Genomic DNA, 17,240 nt, shown 5'->3' with positions numbered 1-17,240 from the left:
ATAGATACATTATTCTCGGTAAATTATTATATTCGAGCAACCTATATTCCGTTTATATATTAGAGGGAAAAAACACATAAAAGACTGAAATCTAATTAAATGTGTAATTAATTAAAGAATGGTGTAAAATACTTTGTTCATACCTCAGTTTAAAAAAAGTTTTACGTTTATTTGATGTCAGGTTTATAAAAACAAATCAAGATAGGTAACTTAGTAAAGAACCTGAAACAGTTTTCAAGTCAAGTTGCGTCCCCTGATATAACATGACAGTTTTGAGAAGGTCCCTCGGTTAACTCCATTGGTTGTCAATCACAGTTGAAAGGCGGAGCTTATTTTACGTCACGGTTCATCGTATTTACATTGGAAATAGCGTGCTCAAACTGATATGTTGTGTTTGTGTTTCAGTTTCAAGTTTTAACTGTTTTTATAAAGAAGACATACAACATGTGAATTAAAGTAAATCAGGACTTGTGTTGTGAATTATATTTTATTGTTTCGCACGTGATGTTATGTTGTTAATTTTGTAGTTAACAGACGTGATTTATGGAACCGTATGAACAATATCTGGTAACAAACTACAGGTGATAAAGGTGTATGAAGACATCGAAGTTGTTTGATCTTCGGATTTCAGTGTTTACTCGGGAGTTACAACCGTTCGGACAAGCTTCTGTTTTGTCAACGAATGGAGTACATACCCGTGTGTTAATCCGAAAATTGGATTAAGATGAAGAAATTACCGAAATGATGTTGTAATTGAGAAGTGTTTGATGTGTGCCGCCACTTAAGGTGGTCAAAGCAGCCTGGAAAAGAGAAAAAGATTTCGACAATGACGAAATCATGTGGACATTTGACATCTTTGGGCAGAGCAAACAAAAGGATGGTGAATTTATTGTTTTCACTTATATTGCTTGTGCATTTCTTTTTCAAATTAGCACAGGGGCAGGGCCCTGGTTTAGAAACCAATAAATATTTAAATGTTTCCGAAAATCAGCCACCAGGCACTGTAGTGGGCTTTGTTAGTGAACTACCATCATACACCTACTCCACAGATGATACTAATTTTTTAACAAATTTTAATTTAGATCAAAATACAGGTCGCATAACAACAAAAGTAAGCATTGACCGTGAAACGTTAAACCTGGTCGGAAATCAGTTTAGCTTGTTAGTTATTGCACGTGGTGCTGGTAACAATCATCCAGTGGAAGTGCACATCAAAATCATTGATGTGAATGACAACGTACCCACCTTTCCTCAACAAAGTTCTAAATTAGACATTAGGGAAAATTCCAATATTGGTTCCACATTTAGAATTGATACAGCAACAGATAGAGACTATGGTAGTAATTCTGAAGTTAATACATATGAAATAATATCAGGCCAAAATGGTCCATTTGATCTTGTTTTCAATCCAGAGTTATACGGCCCTATATTATTTTTGAAAACCACTGGAAATTTAGATCGCGAAACCATCAGTTCTTATACACTGGTCATAAAAGCCAGCGATAATGGTAGTCCTGTGCTTTCTGGTTCTACAACATTGAGCATTTCTATAACTGACGAAAACGATAACGCTCCAGCATTTGAATTCAGTAACTATTTTATAGAAGTTAACGAAACGGACCCAATTGGGACAGTGTTGAAAAGAGTTCTTGCCACAGATAAAGATATTGGGGCTAACCAACAAGTAATCTACGAATTTGAAACACCAGCAGATCAGTTCACTATCTCCAATACAACCGGTGAGATTAGAACAGCAGCACAACCCATTGAATGTCAAGGTCAGTGTGACCTGATTGTAGTTGCTAGGGATCAAGGACGCCCGCCATACTCTGGACGGACTTTTGTCCACATCACTGTTATAGATACAAATAATCATGACCCTGAAATATTTGTGAAATACGTGCCACTGGACTCTACAGAATTTTCTAGGGTAAACGAAAATGCCGTCAATGGGGAAAAAGTGGCAGGAATTACTGTGACCGACAAAGATGATGGGATAAACGGTGAGACCAATGCCAGCATTATTGCTGGTAATGAACTTAACCACTTTCTGCTACAAGCTTTCGATAGCAAAAATTACTTGCTTTTTGTGAATGGAGATCAAGTGTTAGACATGCATAGGCATCAAGTTTACAATTTGACACTTCAGGCAAAAGACAAAGGAACTCCACCTAGAACTGCTGTAAAACAGATTGTGATATATGTGAATGACATCAATACGTTTGCTCCTGTATTTGTAAATAAAACCATAAATATAGAAATAAGTGAGTTGACAGAAGTTGGCAGTTTTATTGCAAGCATGGACGCTAGAGATCAGGATACAGGGCTTTATGCAAAGCTCACCTACAGAATTGAAAGTGGAAATAATCCAGACTGGTTTCACATTAACCCTGAAACAGGATTGGTTACCACAAAGTCACAACTCCATTATGAAGTAGCCAATAGTTTCAGAATGAACATCTCCGTGCATGATGGTGCTCTAAAACCAGACTATGCTGAATTACGTATCACAATCAGGGATGAAAATGACATGGCACCCCGTTTTAGTCAAAATATTTTCTATGAAAGCTTGGAGGAAAATCAAGGTAGTGTGTCTCCAGTGGTGTCTGCTTCAGCAGAAGATAATGATTCAGGTTTGAATGGTAGTCTCGTTTATTCATTTCATCCATATGTTGAATATATGTATCCGAGCACTTTCCACTTAAATACAGCTTCTGGGGCTGTAACGACAATGAAGGGTTTAGATAGGGAGGAAATCTCGAACTTCACCATCATCATTATTGCCAATGACAAAGGACCAGCACCATTGACTTCAACAGCAACTGTGATACTTGTTGTGACTGATGTGAACGACAATCCACCTCTGTTCTACCCAACTCTGTACTATGTCAAGGTCATTGAAGGTCAAGGTCAAGGGGTTGAGGTCGTGAAAGTTACAGCCACAGACCTGGATTTGGGTGAAAATGCAGATATCTTTTACTCATTTTCTGTGAGTAGCCCCAAATTTGCCATCAATGCCGCTACTGGAGTGATAACAACCACTGATATGCTCAAGAAGGATCAGACAAGTGTCTACAACCTTATCGTTCTTGCTAAAGATAAGTTCAACAAGTACACAGCTACAGCCACAGTGCGTGTGTCTGTTCTGTCAGTCTCGGACTCCCTACCAATATTTGAGAAAGCCAACTACAGTTTTGAAATTACAGAAGACCCCAGCACAAGCGTGAATCCAATTTATGTTGGACAACAAGTTGGAACAGTAACAGCATCAGGCATAGGTAGTGCTGCAATAAGCTACTTCATAACTGGAGGAGACCCGAAGAGCATTTTCAGCATTAATGCAGCATCTGGCGCTATAGTAAGAAGCAAAGCTGTAGACCGGGAAAACAGTGCAAGATTTGTATTAAAGGTCGTTGCTACTGGAAGTGGGAAATTTGTTGAAACCAGTGTGGTCATTGTGGTGAAAGATGTAAATGATAATGCACCAGAGTTTGAGTTTCCAAGTATTGAAGTGGATCTTCTAGAGAATAGGCCTGTGGGACACTATATCACTGTTATTAGTGCCAGTGATGCTGATGAGAAAGGGCCAAATTCCTTAGTAACTTATTCCTTGGTGACAGATCACAATGCAATGTTTGGAATAAAGTCTGACACTGGACTTCTTTATTTGAACAAGCAAATGGAAATGCTCGATGCAGATTATGTGACCTTATCAGTTGTTGCTATGGATGCAGGTTCCCCAAGTTTTTCTGCCACCCAGCAGGTAACTATTACAGTGAAAGATATAAATAATAACACACCAAAGTTTCTCCAAAGCTCCGTTGAAAAATCCCTAGTTGAAAACCATCCAGTGAATAGCAGATTCTTGCTTCTTAATGCGGTTGATAGTGATAGAGGTGAAAATGGTCGACTAACTTATAATATCACAAGAGGAAACGAAGACAGAGTCTTCGGCATTTTCCCGGATGGATATTTGTTTATTGCAAAAGCATTAGATAGGGAAGCCAAGGATATTTACAAATTGAGCGTTGTTGCACGAGATAATGGCGAACCGTCACGAAGTGCAGAATTCAACATCACTATTCACATCACTGACTTTAATGACAATAAACCCGTTTTCATAAATGCTACTTATTTATTTACTTTGCAAGAGAACCGTCGTGTTGGTAGCTACATTGGTCAAGTTATGGCAACAGATGCCGACATAGGTCGAAATTCAGATTTGACATACTACTTTAGGGACCACCAGAAAGATTTCAAAATTGACCCCCAAACTGGAGAAATAAGAAGCCTCAGAGTGTTTGACAGAGAACAGCTTGCAAAAATAGATTATACTCTAGAGACTGATGTCGTGGTCCGAGACAATGGCCTAAATCAATTGAATGATACTGCAACCATTCGCGTACGAATTCTTGATGTCAATGACAACCCACCCACCTTCAAGCAAAGTGTCTACACTACCAGCATATTTGAAAATGCACCAATGTATTCCAATGTAACAAACGTAAAGGCAGAAGATCTTGACTCTGGTGTCAACAGTGTCATAACTTACGCTATAATCGGTGGAAATGGTAATGGGACTTTCACTATTAACAATTTCAATGGGCAGATTATTTTGAACACTTCGCAGTTGGACCGAGAAAAGGTGGACTTCTATGAACTTGACATTCTGGCTGTGGACTCAGGTGAGGTACAATACAATGCCACGTGTAAGGTTCTAGTGACCATTAAGGACATAAACGATAACTTACCGCTATTCCCTCAATCTCAGATGGATTCCAGTGTGCGTGAAGATGAAAAACCAGGTTTTCTTGTTGCAGATTTCACTGCTACTGACATTGACCAAGGTGTTAATGCTGTAATAACTTACTCCTTGTCAGGCGTAGACAATGATGGTATGTTTGGTATCGACGTGCACACTGGAAAAATATACCTCCAGAAAAAGCTAGACTTTGAGAAGAAGAGCTTTTACAGAATGAATGTCACTGCCACTGATCATGGTCTTCCTCCTTTGGCTTATCCCATACTATTCACTATCAATGTCAAAGATGTGAACGACAACAGCCCTGTGTTTCAAAATGAACCACTTTCTTGTCATATTGCTGAGAGTTTGACAGGAAGTGTGTGCACCATACGCGCAAGTGACGTTGATTCTGATAAAAATGGCGAAGTTACTTACGAGATCAAACATCAGGATCCCCCTGGTGATCAGTTAAAAATTGTGAAAGTTAGCGGGCAGATTTATACTGACAAGGAACTAGATCGGGAAGTTGCGAGCGAGTTTAAACTTAGAGTGATTGCTGTGGACCAGGCAATAGATGTATCCCAGCGTTTGACCACAGAGACCGTGGTCACTATAACTGTTGATGATGTCAATGATAACGACCCGACTATTACTTCTTTCACTGCCATAGCGATTCCCCAAGCGACTCCAGCAAATACATACATAACAACTGTTGTTGCTAAAGACAAGGACAAAGACAGCAATGGTAAGGTCGCTCTTAATTTTCCACCCAACAGTGGAAATTATTTCTCCATGGAAAGCGGGTCAGGACGATTTCTCTTGAGCAGGCAGTTACCTGAGAATCCTGTGAAATATCCTGTGACCATTGTAGCAAATGACTATGGCAGTCCCAGCCAACGAACCATAATGTTTCCAGTCACGGTTTTGGTCACCAACAACAACAACCAAGGTCCTGTTTTTCAAAATGCCTCATATAGTGGTACACTTCGTGAAAATGTTCAAAACGCAGATATATTTACTGTTCAAGCCACATCTAGGTTCAGTTCCAATGTTGAATACTACATTACAAATATAACTCGTAGAGATAATGGCTTACAAGCAGAGAGAATATTTAACGTTGATAAGGAAACCGGAAGGCTGACATCAAATGGTCCATTAGATAGAGAGACAATGGGCGGAGAATTCGACATTGAGATCTACGCCATCGATACCCAGGGTTCTACGCCCAGAACAAGCATTATTGTGGTAAGTGTCTTTGTGTATTTTAATATTTAAATTTTAAAATACTACAGATTTTTTTTTAAGACAAAAAACATGAGCAAAGACTTGTTTACCTTTCAGTGTTCATGTATTATGGTTTTGTTTCCAGATTCTTACATAGATATAACAGCAATTTTATGTTAAAACTTATTATGAGGCTTTTAAATACATTTGGTTTTGATTTGTTTTTTTAGAAGGACTATATGACAATTACATGCAGATAATTTTTACTTATCAATAACCTCATGTGATTATTATAATTATCTATATCTACTTCTTCAAAATTCATAATTCACTTTCATATTTATCTGTTCATGTATACATTTGATTTATAATGATATGTGTATCACTTTGATAAAACAATTAATTTCAATGTTCAATGTACGCCTTGTACAGCATCTTATCAGAAATATTTAATTGAAATATTCACATAGCATACATCATTACATGTATGGTTAAATACTACTTAGCTCAATATTAGGTACATGTAGGTTAAAAATTTATTTCTTTATGTTCACCTATAAAAAATATATTAGGTTATCCCATTATTTTTATTTAAAAAAATGTTTTATTGTAATTGTTAACACATTTTTTTATTTGTTTTGTTTAATGTTTAAAGGGGCCTTTTCACAGATTTTGGCATTTTTTTAACTTATTCATTAAATGCTTTATATCGATAAATGTAAACATTGGATTGTAAAAGCTCCAGTAAAAAATCAAGAATAAAATTTAAAAAAGGAAAAGAACATTGCCCGGACCAGGTTTCGAACCAGTGACCCCTGGAGTCCTGCCAGAGTCCTGAAGTAAAAACGCTTTAGCCTACTGAGCTATTCCGCCGAGTACTTATACTTGGAGTATTTTATACCTTATATAAGCAATCTTCGTAGTTTCACAAAATTTAACGACAAAAACAGAACTCTCCAAATTATTCAATCGTTTTGCGTTGCAACGCTTTATAATTTTTAGGTTTTAAAATCGTCAAAAGATGCATATAATGGCTATATTAGACCATGGTAAATGTTCAGTATTACTGTTTCCTCACAAATATCATAACTAAAACGAAAATTTGCGAATCTGAAACAACTTTTTTCAATTTTGTCAATTTACCAAAGCGTGAAAAGATCCCTTTAAGCCATAGTTTAAATATATAAGAATTATAATATCTAGAAAGATTCACAGTTTGATTATTTCCCCTAACAGTTAGTTTTTGGCAGTTAAGGAATTTTTGTAATGACAGCAGTAAATAACAGTTTTCCATTATTAAACAGGTATTAGTCATGTTAAAGATGGTCCTGTTCCCACACTACATGGATTAACATCAAAGAAAACAATCTTGTATTCAGAATATGTTTCTTTGATATTATATATCAGCTTCTTTTGATAATTGGTTGTAATAGTGAAAACAATGTCATTGTATGTACCTATGTCCAAGCAGTGTATCACACCTGTAATAATTGCGAAACACCAGTCAATATGTCCTGTTGGTTTTGACCCTAGGGCTAAAATTGGCCATTCCAATTAGTTGTCACTCTGTTAACAAATCTATGAAAGATTGATATATCCAGTGGTCAAAGTGATTGGGAGTATAGTCATGCCTGGGATGTTTTAATCTGTTCAAGGGCTTGGAGTGATCGGGAATATTTCTTACATTACTCACTATTGAGATATTCTAATTGACAGATGTATATTTGATTATCCAATTTAAAGCAAAATCATTTGACGTCATTTTTGGCTTGTTCTATTAATCTTTAAAAAGTGATGATTAACAAAATGTCATGAAGCAACATCAAATTATCAAATGAGGCAAGTCATTAGTTGCATATCCAACTCTTATTTCAGTGAACATGGCCACATGTTGTGCACATACAAATGATCTTATGTGGAGATTCTTCAAATATTGAACAAAATGTCAGAAATACTAATAAGCTTAGAATGAATCTTGATGCGAACACCTTATGGTTGTCTATTAATTATTTATAACTTTTCATCGATATATATGAAATCTTCAGTCAACAAACTGATAATGTTTAACGGTGGCCATATTATTAAGCATACATTTAAATGTCACTTGATTTCCGTTTTAAGGAAATTTCCTTCTAAACGCTCATCTAATTCCCCTATATTAAGTTTGTTTTTGACTTCTAACACCCGCAGATAGATGTTTACCCGAATTAAGAAGGAATAAATGACTTTGTGTTTCCATGCAGGTTGGCTATTTGGCCAAACATGAATCATTTCTTAATGTATACAACAGCTTAAATTCCATTGTTGTCACCTAAAAGTTCCTTCGTACGACTACTTCAAAAATCAATGAAACTGCGGGACTATCTTTACGTGAGATAGGAACCCGAGTCCATGTTGACACGTTTCAGACTTCCCTAAGACGGTCTGTCACCTACTGCTCAGTTTGGACTGTATTTAAAATTGATAACAATATATTTATCACTTGATAACAAAACTGAATGATTTCAATAACACGTTCTTAAAGCTTTACCACGCTCTTACACTTAATTTGAAATTAAATAAAAATACTTTTCATAGGTGAAAGCTGTTCTGAAGAGCATGAATTTGCAAAAAGCTACCAGAAGTTTTTCTTTGTATGTGGAACATTTCAATAGATAAAAAGATCAATTCAGACTGAAATAATCGTTTAGAAGAAATATCTAATGACTTGAAGCATCTCTGAGGGTCTGTTTTGAAGAGTAATAAAAATATGCCTTGAAAGTTTTGAAGATATGATTACAAAATAATTGCCCAATGCGGTGAAATTGCAGTAAATTTATTTCAATTTCTTGCTCTGTATTTATTTTCAAGTGTGCAGCTTATTTAATGGCTGAAGTATTCGATTTGGTTGGTCTGGTTTTCATATGAAAATAGCTGATACACATCAGGAAATACATTTGGTAGCTGATGTATGCTTTTCTTTAATTTAAAACTTTTAACATTACTGTAATATAAAACATTAAGTGTTGAAAATAACATTTAAAGTGAAATTTAATGAAGTGAAGCATCTGCACACTGTGGCATTTAGTTATTAATAACCCAGCCTGTATTATCTTAATCATTTATCTGTATTAACAGGTAGGAACAACTGTCTGACAGTTTGTATGAATATCAATCAATGTGGATTCAACAAAACATTGTTCAAGGCTTGAGCATTATGTAACTGCAAGGAATTATTTAATCAACCTGTTTTTGGGAAGATAATTTTGGCCTCAAACAATGGTCCCTTTCAACACAGTCAAATTGATCATCATTTTGGTTGTCTGAATGTGTTCATTCAACTTTGCACAGTAATTAATGTTAATTTATCAAATCAACAGTAACTGTTCTCAACTTTAAAAAAATAAAAAGTTACCTTAGTTTTTTGTACGAAGAAGAAGTTTAAAACTCAAATAAATATATAGCATTTAACATTCACATGATCAGGTTACAATAAAACATTTAAATCTTTTACAAAACATTTTACCATATATATTTATTTGTTTTTGAAAGGAAAAAAACGCTCAATTTGTGATGGTAGACCAACACAATCTTTTGTCCCTACAGTGGTGTGGCAGGCAGTAACATGATGAAATTAATTATAATAGTGAACTGTGAAGACCATCTTTTATTTAATGGTTGAAACATGACCTTCTAATGTGGATGAAAAGTATTTTGTTTTGTCCAACCCTTCAGAAACCTGAAACTATTAAACATAAAACAAACTTGCCAAATCTCATTATTTTTCCTGCAACCAGTGACACTAATTTCTGAAAAGACTAGAATGGCTAGAGATTCCAATAGAAAGTATCCGGTGATAATTGTCATTCAACCTTGAACAATTAATGTCTTATCGAAAAAGGGGAAGGCAACATTTATTATAATATATTATACTAATATGGTCATATGTTACTACCGTAATTGCTTTAAGTTTTTGTATACCCACTCTTTAACCAAAATAAGTATTTTTATATTTTCTGACACCCAGACTAGGCTGCAAATGTACCACACCTTATTTGAATATTTTCAAGACAACCTTCAACAAAACATACGGAATATTACGCTAGTCAATTGTTCCAAGAGTTTGTATCACTCGAGTGGCTTGTGTGATGACGTATCACACGAGAGGCGGAGCCTCGAGTGTGATGCGAAATAGCACAAGCCACGAGAGTGATACAAACTCTTGGAACAATTGCCTAGCGTAATATTCCTTTTATTATATACAACAACTAAGGAAAACCGTTAACAAATGTATTTTTTACTTTAACAAAACTGACAAAACAATGACTAAAACGGTATGCCATAGTTTATTTAAGACGCGTATTAATACAGTATATGTAAATAAACGTGTAAACATTCCAACCAGGAAAACACAGGTTTCCGACACGCTTACCTTAATGTCATCTTTAATCCAATTTTTATAACAATTAAGTTGACAACTTTAATCCGATGTTTATAACAAAAACGTTAAAACGATATGCACTTCCACTTCTATCTTCCATGTCTTTATCAAACTTAGTTTAAACCACACTATATTATTGTATTTCTATTGAAATATACATTTATGCATGATAAACACACACTCCAAAATACGTTTTTAACACATAGTTTACACACGACGTCCGACATGTCCTTACAAAGTTTAGATAAAACTATTGTGTTTTTTCACAGAAATGACGTCACACGATGTACTACGTAATATATTTCGTAATATAAAATATTTCTATTTTCGGTGCGTGTAATGTGACGTCATTAAATGGGTCGAAGTAGTCCGGCCAGTATGGTAATACAGAATTGGAAACAGCAAGTAGCGAAATACGGGATTTTTTATTTCAACGATTGATACAACCTGTATTTTGTTAAAAGCATTAAACAGGTATATAATAAAAGAAAATATTACACACAAAATTCCACTGTTTGTTTAGTACAATAGCATAAAGTTCATATTACAATATATCAAATGCTTAGCCATCAGGTAGGTGATGTTATACACAATAATATCTGTACATCATGGATAAGTATGCTGTCATATTGTCTGTAAACTTTCTAAAATAATCTTTCTATGTGTCCAAAAACTAAGAGTTATTACGGTGAACAGAATTGATTTTGTGGTCAATAGTATTTTGTCAGAAACCACACAAAATCCAATTTCTACCCACTATTGGGATTGATTTATTATAGTTAAAGTCTTGCCGTTAACTGAAGTAAATCAAACCTATTTAGATCATTAGATTGTGGAAATAAATTTTTGATAAACAATAATGATTTATTCAAGAATGCATATACTGAGATAAAATTCCAATTATTTCTTCTATTTATTTTTGTAAAACATGATGACATTGTCTTGTCTTTGTTTTTGTCAAATTCAGAAACAAAATATGGGGTTGCTATGGTATTCATTAATGCAGTTGAATTGACCATAGAACAAAATGTTTGAATGTAATAGATGGCTCATATATCTACATGTACATGTTATTTCAAGCATAGAACAAAATATTTTGAATTGACCAGGCAGGTTTCAAGTTTAGCCGGCTGCCAATTGTTAATGCGACATTTGCTGGTGGCTGTCAAAAGGACTGTGGTTCCCATATGTCCACCACAATGATTATGAATCTCAGGCTCCAGTATTATATTCAGCATTTTTGAAACAATATCTTGAAACAGTTTGATGTGGGTGAAATGGTTTGGGTAGGATTTATTACTCCTAAGTTTGGGTTTGCATGTTAAAGTAAAGTTTCTCCACAAAATATGGATCATTGTGGTGACAATGAGGTGAGGTAAAGTTTCAGCATTATCTGATCTTTATGTCTCCGATTGAAGTGACTGGAGCATTGAAACTGCATTGTGGGTAGAAAAGTTGATTTCCATAATACGTTAATATTTTGAAAGGCTTAAAGGTTTTCAAGTGGATTTCACAGACAATGACCAAAAAATAAAAACGAAATATTGGGACTTTTTTTATCTTTTCAAAAAAGAAATATTAATGTTTGGCATGAAGGAGTTTTTTGTATTCTTGTTTTAAAGCGGGTCTGCATAATTTAGTTTCATAAGACGTTTTTGGCATATTAAGATTTGTTCGAGCATTAAGATGTTTTTTTATTGTATTTTAATGTCTAAAAATTGCTAGACAGTGTGGTATTTAAAGTCCCCCAATGAATAGCATATAAACAGCATATATAAATAAGTAAACAGAATCGAAAATTCAACTAATATTATTTTCGTCTTAAAGAATTTTAAAAAAGGCTGTGTTTTTGATATTTATATTTGCAAGATTGAGGCAAAAAGATGGCAGCTGTCCTAAAATATTTGAATTAGAGATTGTTTCAAAATGATTCATATCTTGTCAATTTTGATGTAATCGTATCACATCTCTCTGCTTGGTCACATTTAAATAGATAGAGCGTGGGTCAGAGGAAGTTATAGATGATCGAATCTATGTAACAATTATGGTTTATAAACATGGCGTTCAGCCACCTTCGTAAGTTGAACCAAGTCTTTCCGATCCCTATCAAAGGATTATTTGTATTTTGGGACATTTGTTTCTAAAGTTGCATGCTTAGATTTCAGAGAGTTTTGTTCAAGATTTAAAACAAGGAAATTCGAGAGTCTTGGAATGTACAGATTTGAACCTGTGTTTTGCTAAAAATGTAAATTGTAAAATAATCCAAACAAAAAAGGCGTTAAACAGTTATTCAAAATTATGTCATTCATAGTTAAAACGATTCTGTGTGCGCCCAGAAGGTCTTTTTTTTTTTTTTAAGAAATTACATTTTGGCAAAAATGACTTATGATGAAAAGTTTGCATCGTTTAATTTTTTCAAAGGTTTCTTTTAGGTATTGACATTATAGGCCATTTGCATGCATAAATTGCTAACATGCACTAAAATGCTTGCAAAGACTGCGGTAGGATATTGGCCCCGTTTTCAAGTAGTTATGTCAGAAAAGTGAGGACTGAAGCAATGATTTTGCTTTATCTTGTATTTGCAATAAAGTGCCTCTAAAGATTTTGCTATTTGACACAAACAATACAATAAAGATAACTAGCTTGTTGAAAGATTGAATGATTTACTTCTACCATCACTCCAAGTCATATAACAGGTTGTGAGTAAACATGAAATAGGCTTATGTTGTAAATTTTATTGACATTTTAATGTTACCTATTACTTGCAGATTTAACTAACACGGGTATCATTATTTAAGTTTGAGAGTATTATTTTTCCTGTATACACAGATTATGGCTTCCCTTTAAAAGAAAAAAAATACTTTTGAGGTTCTAAATTATTTATCTGTTTCCACAATACTACTCTAGTGGAGTCGAAGGTCTGTATTGGATTTTTTTTTTAACTGTTTAATATATCGTGATACAGTTGCATAAAAATCTTTTAGAAGCGTTCAGTAATGATTGCTTTTGTTCTACCTTGATGAAATAAATACTTGACCCATTGTTTGAAATCTAATTTGGTTTTATCAGCTCATCTGGAAATCTAATTCAGCTGGGTGTTTTTCAATAAATAACTTAGTCATGAGAAACACAAATGTGCCTCAATACTTCGCATTTTAAAAATAACAAGAATTTATTGTGCATGACCCTGAATGTAAAGATAATTAATTAAAGAAAAGAATACTATATCATTAACTGAGCCAACATTCAGGTCTAGTTGGTATGTTCAATGAATATGTGCCCAACATCTCAATTATGGTAATAACTTTGTAAATAAACAACTTGTTTAATCCCAATGAACTAAGTAACCTGCCATAGTAAATGCCAACGGATGGTGAACTGTGCTAGTTTTCAAAAGGCTCAATCTTGGTGCATATATGAACCTAATTAAGTGCTTTGAGAATTTTGTACAATTTTCGGATTTATTTATTGTTATTAATTATACATATTACAGATATTAATTTTCAGAATTTGACAGGTCTTAAATTCAAATGTCATAATGTAATTTTTAAATTGACATATGTTTGGATTCGTGTCAGAATACATGGTACTTAATACGAAAACTCATTTAGTCATTGTTAAAGTTCAGCTTCAATGAACTTGTTGTTATTTTTTTTACACAAGAAGCACATGTTTAGTAACATGTCAATTTAGCTATGATCTAGTTAAAAAATATAACTTTAATGTTCAACATGTTTTATTCATTCTCTGTGCTCTCATTGAAACTCTTTAATAATTCCCCAGTTGTTCCAGTTTTGATATGTTTTAAGTGCATATAAAAGTAACAGTAATAAATAAATTATCTGCATTTACAAGAACATACAATTTGATTTTCAATCCCACAGTAGCAAGTATTATTTTAAACCAATAAAATAGCAACAATGACTTGATGCACTTGAATCAATAAAATAACAAGTAATAGACCAGTTTCACAATACTACCGCTGTTGCTATTTTTAGATATCACGTGACGCGTCGAATTTCAGAACGAGGCTGAACATGTATAGATCTTTGGCGGAGCATAGCGATGATTATAAACCAGTTGAATTTTATTAATTTCATTTTGGATTTTCATGAGCAATGACACTGGTAACAATTACGGCAAACATATTCATACATGGATGTGTTGTTTAGTCAATAAATTTATGAGGGGTTATGAAATAAATATTCTCACACCCAAGTCATATTTCAAAGCCATAGTATATAGTACCACTAGTGTATACGTGTATATACATTCTATTTAATCTTGATTCAAATTCAAGATACCCATTGTCATCAGAGCAAATGTGATCTGAAGAATAAACATTGATAATTGCACAAAACAAAGATATACAAAAGTCGTATAATACAAAAGGTTATTATATAACCTAAATTCTGAATGGTATGTTTGTTAGTCTGTAATATTTTTCACGAAGGATCGAACGTGTAAAATGTGTGTTTACTCAATCATAAAAAAAGGCAATAGAAAATGCAAAGCACATGTTAAATGTTGTGTCATTTTTCGTTTAACTTTTATTAATGTTCTTTTAAAGTAAAATACAATGTGAATAATTCTTTTATACAGGTTAAAAAACGAACGTGGAGCGAACTGATCTGTCTATGCATGCACCTTGATTTCTCTTTAAACGTGATTATGAGTGATAAATATATGCCACCTCATGTCATAAATCTCCCTTGTGTGTGTTTGTGTCTTGATTTTTCGGAAACATTCATTAACCCCGTTGTGGTCAATGAAAATTCTTGTTTTAATTGTGTTCTTCCATACACTAACAAACACTCTTTATAAGACTATGTAAGGACGGAGTTTTATTTTAGCGGTACCCGCTATAAATAGGTTTCGTGTTAAGCATAAAAGCTAATAAATATTTGAAATGTATAAAAAAGTATTAAGCACTTAATTATGTATCTGAATATTCTTTCACAGGGAAAATTGTTCCTATGCTAATTTTGACAAGGTGGACATTAGTTCATATGTTGTTTTAGCTACCCGGACATTCATTCCCACGCTATGTAGACATCCCGGACAATCGTTCCAACATTATTTTGACAGACGGGATGTATATACTCTTACATAGTTTTAACGCCCAGAATTCTGCATTTTGGCAAATTACATATCTCAGTGTAAGTCGATATATTCGATTATTTTTAACGTTATCATGATCACGATAAAATCTTAAAACAATATTAAATATACACAATATAAAATAAACACAAAATATGAGAACATTATTTTTAACTATTTCAATAACGACATATTAAAATACTGGATAAAAGTGCCATATTATTTTGATAAAATGTGATAATAATGACCGGGATAGCAATTATTCAGGAACGAATCTCAGGGCTGTCCAAATAACGAAGGAACAAATGTCCAGGCTGTCAAAATTATGTAGAAACCATTATATGTGCATTGTGCATTGTCAAAATAACGAAGGCACGAATGTTCAGGTTGTCAAAAACATAGGGACGAATGTCCGCCTGTGTGAAAAATAGGCTAGAACAAATGTCCAGCATTTACTGTATTATTATGATTAAAACTGGCTAATATCTATACAGTATTTAGTTTGAGTATTTGGTGTTACATTAGTCTTAGAGATGACTACGTAATACTTCTACCACAATAAGACATTGGGGTACCATACATGGTGTTCAATGACCAGGCATCTACCACAGGTGGTTTATGACACCATGCTGTTATTTAGTATTTGTCGGCACAGTATCTGATCATAACGAGATAATTGGTTTACCCGGAACACAGGGGCTACTTAGCCACAGATGTATCAATAAACAAGATAGATCTTTTTTTTAAACAGCGCGATAAAAAAGCTCTACCAAAGCGTGTCAAATGTGTGAAAAAATGGAGAAAAACAAATACTTTATTAAATTAATCAAGACAATTTATTTAATGTATTCACACTTATAATGTAAATTACATATTTATAACTTATTCTGACAATGTCATATTGTGTTTTCTAAGTCGTTACATCGCCGAATGTTCAAAAGAGTGAAAGGCTGAAATCACATGCGGCGTTGCGCTGGAGTATTGGAAATTTATACACGTTCAGCCTCGTTCTGGAGTTCTGCGAGCCACGTGACTTTGCGCTCTTATCAATTTTGGCCTATTGTGAAACGGGTCTATTGGGGTTTGTTAAGAAGACAAACACAATGTTGGTGATACAAACATAAAATTGGCAAATTCTTGACAAAGGAATTTTATATATTTATTTAGAATATTTTTAGTGTCCAGTCAGGACTCACTATCCATCATTTTATGAACTTGTATTAAATTTTTTCTCTACTTGAAAACTGCTGGGTGTTCTTGGTCATTTTGCGCCTTTCCATTGTTTCCTTTTCATCCTTTTAAGGTGTTGATTTTTCATTTTATTTTGAATTCTTGGGGCTATGAATTCTCAGGCCATTATCATTTGAACGGAAATGTTTTAAAGAAGACCCAGTGACTAAATGTTCAGTAAAATAGTACTAATTGGATGTTTTTGTATAGTATAAAATACTATAAAAAGATAAAAGCAGCAATAATGATATCAAATTTGTATCAGAGCTCCAGATAAGGGTTGTATTTTTATAATTACGAATAATTTTCAAGTCCGTTACGTATTCTTTTTAAAATCTTGTCGTACCATTAAGAATTACAAAATCAAGTTACGAATATTATTTTTACATCGGTTCGTATCGATTTTTATTGAGTTCTTTTTGCGTATTAAAGATCTTTCGGTGCTTATATAGAATGGTTATCGGGTTTGTTTAACAAAGCGCATTTTTTTTCCAATAAAAGCGGCGTGTACAGTCTATCTGT

At 33.8% G+C, this 17,240-nt stretch overlaps 1 protein-coding gene across 1 annotated transcript in view; it reads left to right on the top strand.

The window, feature by feature from the left end:
* Positions 1–376: 376 nt before the first annotated feature.
* LOC127876532 (cadherin-related tumor suppressor-like) overlaps positions 377–17,240 on the top strand; it is an 89,421-nt gene continuing 72,557 nt past the window's right edge. Inside the window, exon 1 of the mRNA XM_052421823.1 lies at positions 377–5,989. Coding sequence (XP_052277783.1) covers positions 827–5,989 — 5,163 coding nt within the window. The 5' untranslated portion in view covers positions 377–826. The remainder of the gene's footprint in view (positions 5,990–17,240) is intronic.

The sequence above is a fragment of the Dreissena polymorpha genome, chromosome 4, assembly GCF_020536995.1.
Source record: "Dreissena polymorpha isolate Duluth1 chromosome 4, UMN_Dpol_1.0, whole genome shotgun sequence".
Classification (NCBI taxonomy): domain Eukaryota; kingdom Metazoa; phylum Mollusca; class Bivalvia; order Myida; family Dreissenidae; genus Dreissena; species Dreissena polymorpha.
The sequence above is the reverse complement of the archived record's forward strand: the minus strand, read 5'-3'. Positions and strand labels throughout refer to the sequence as shown.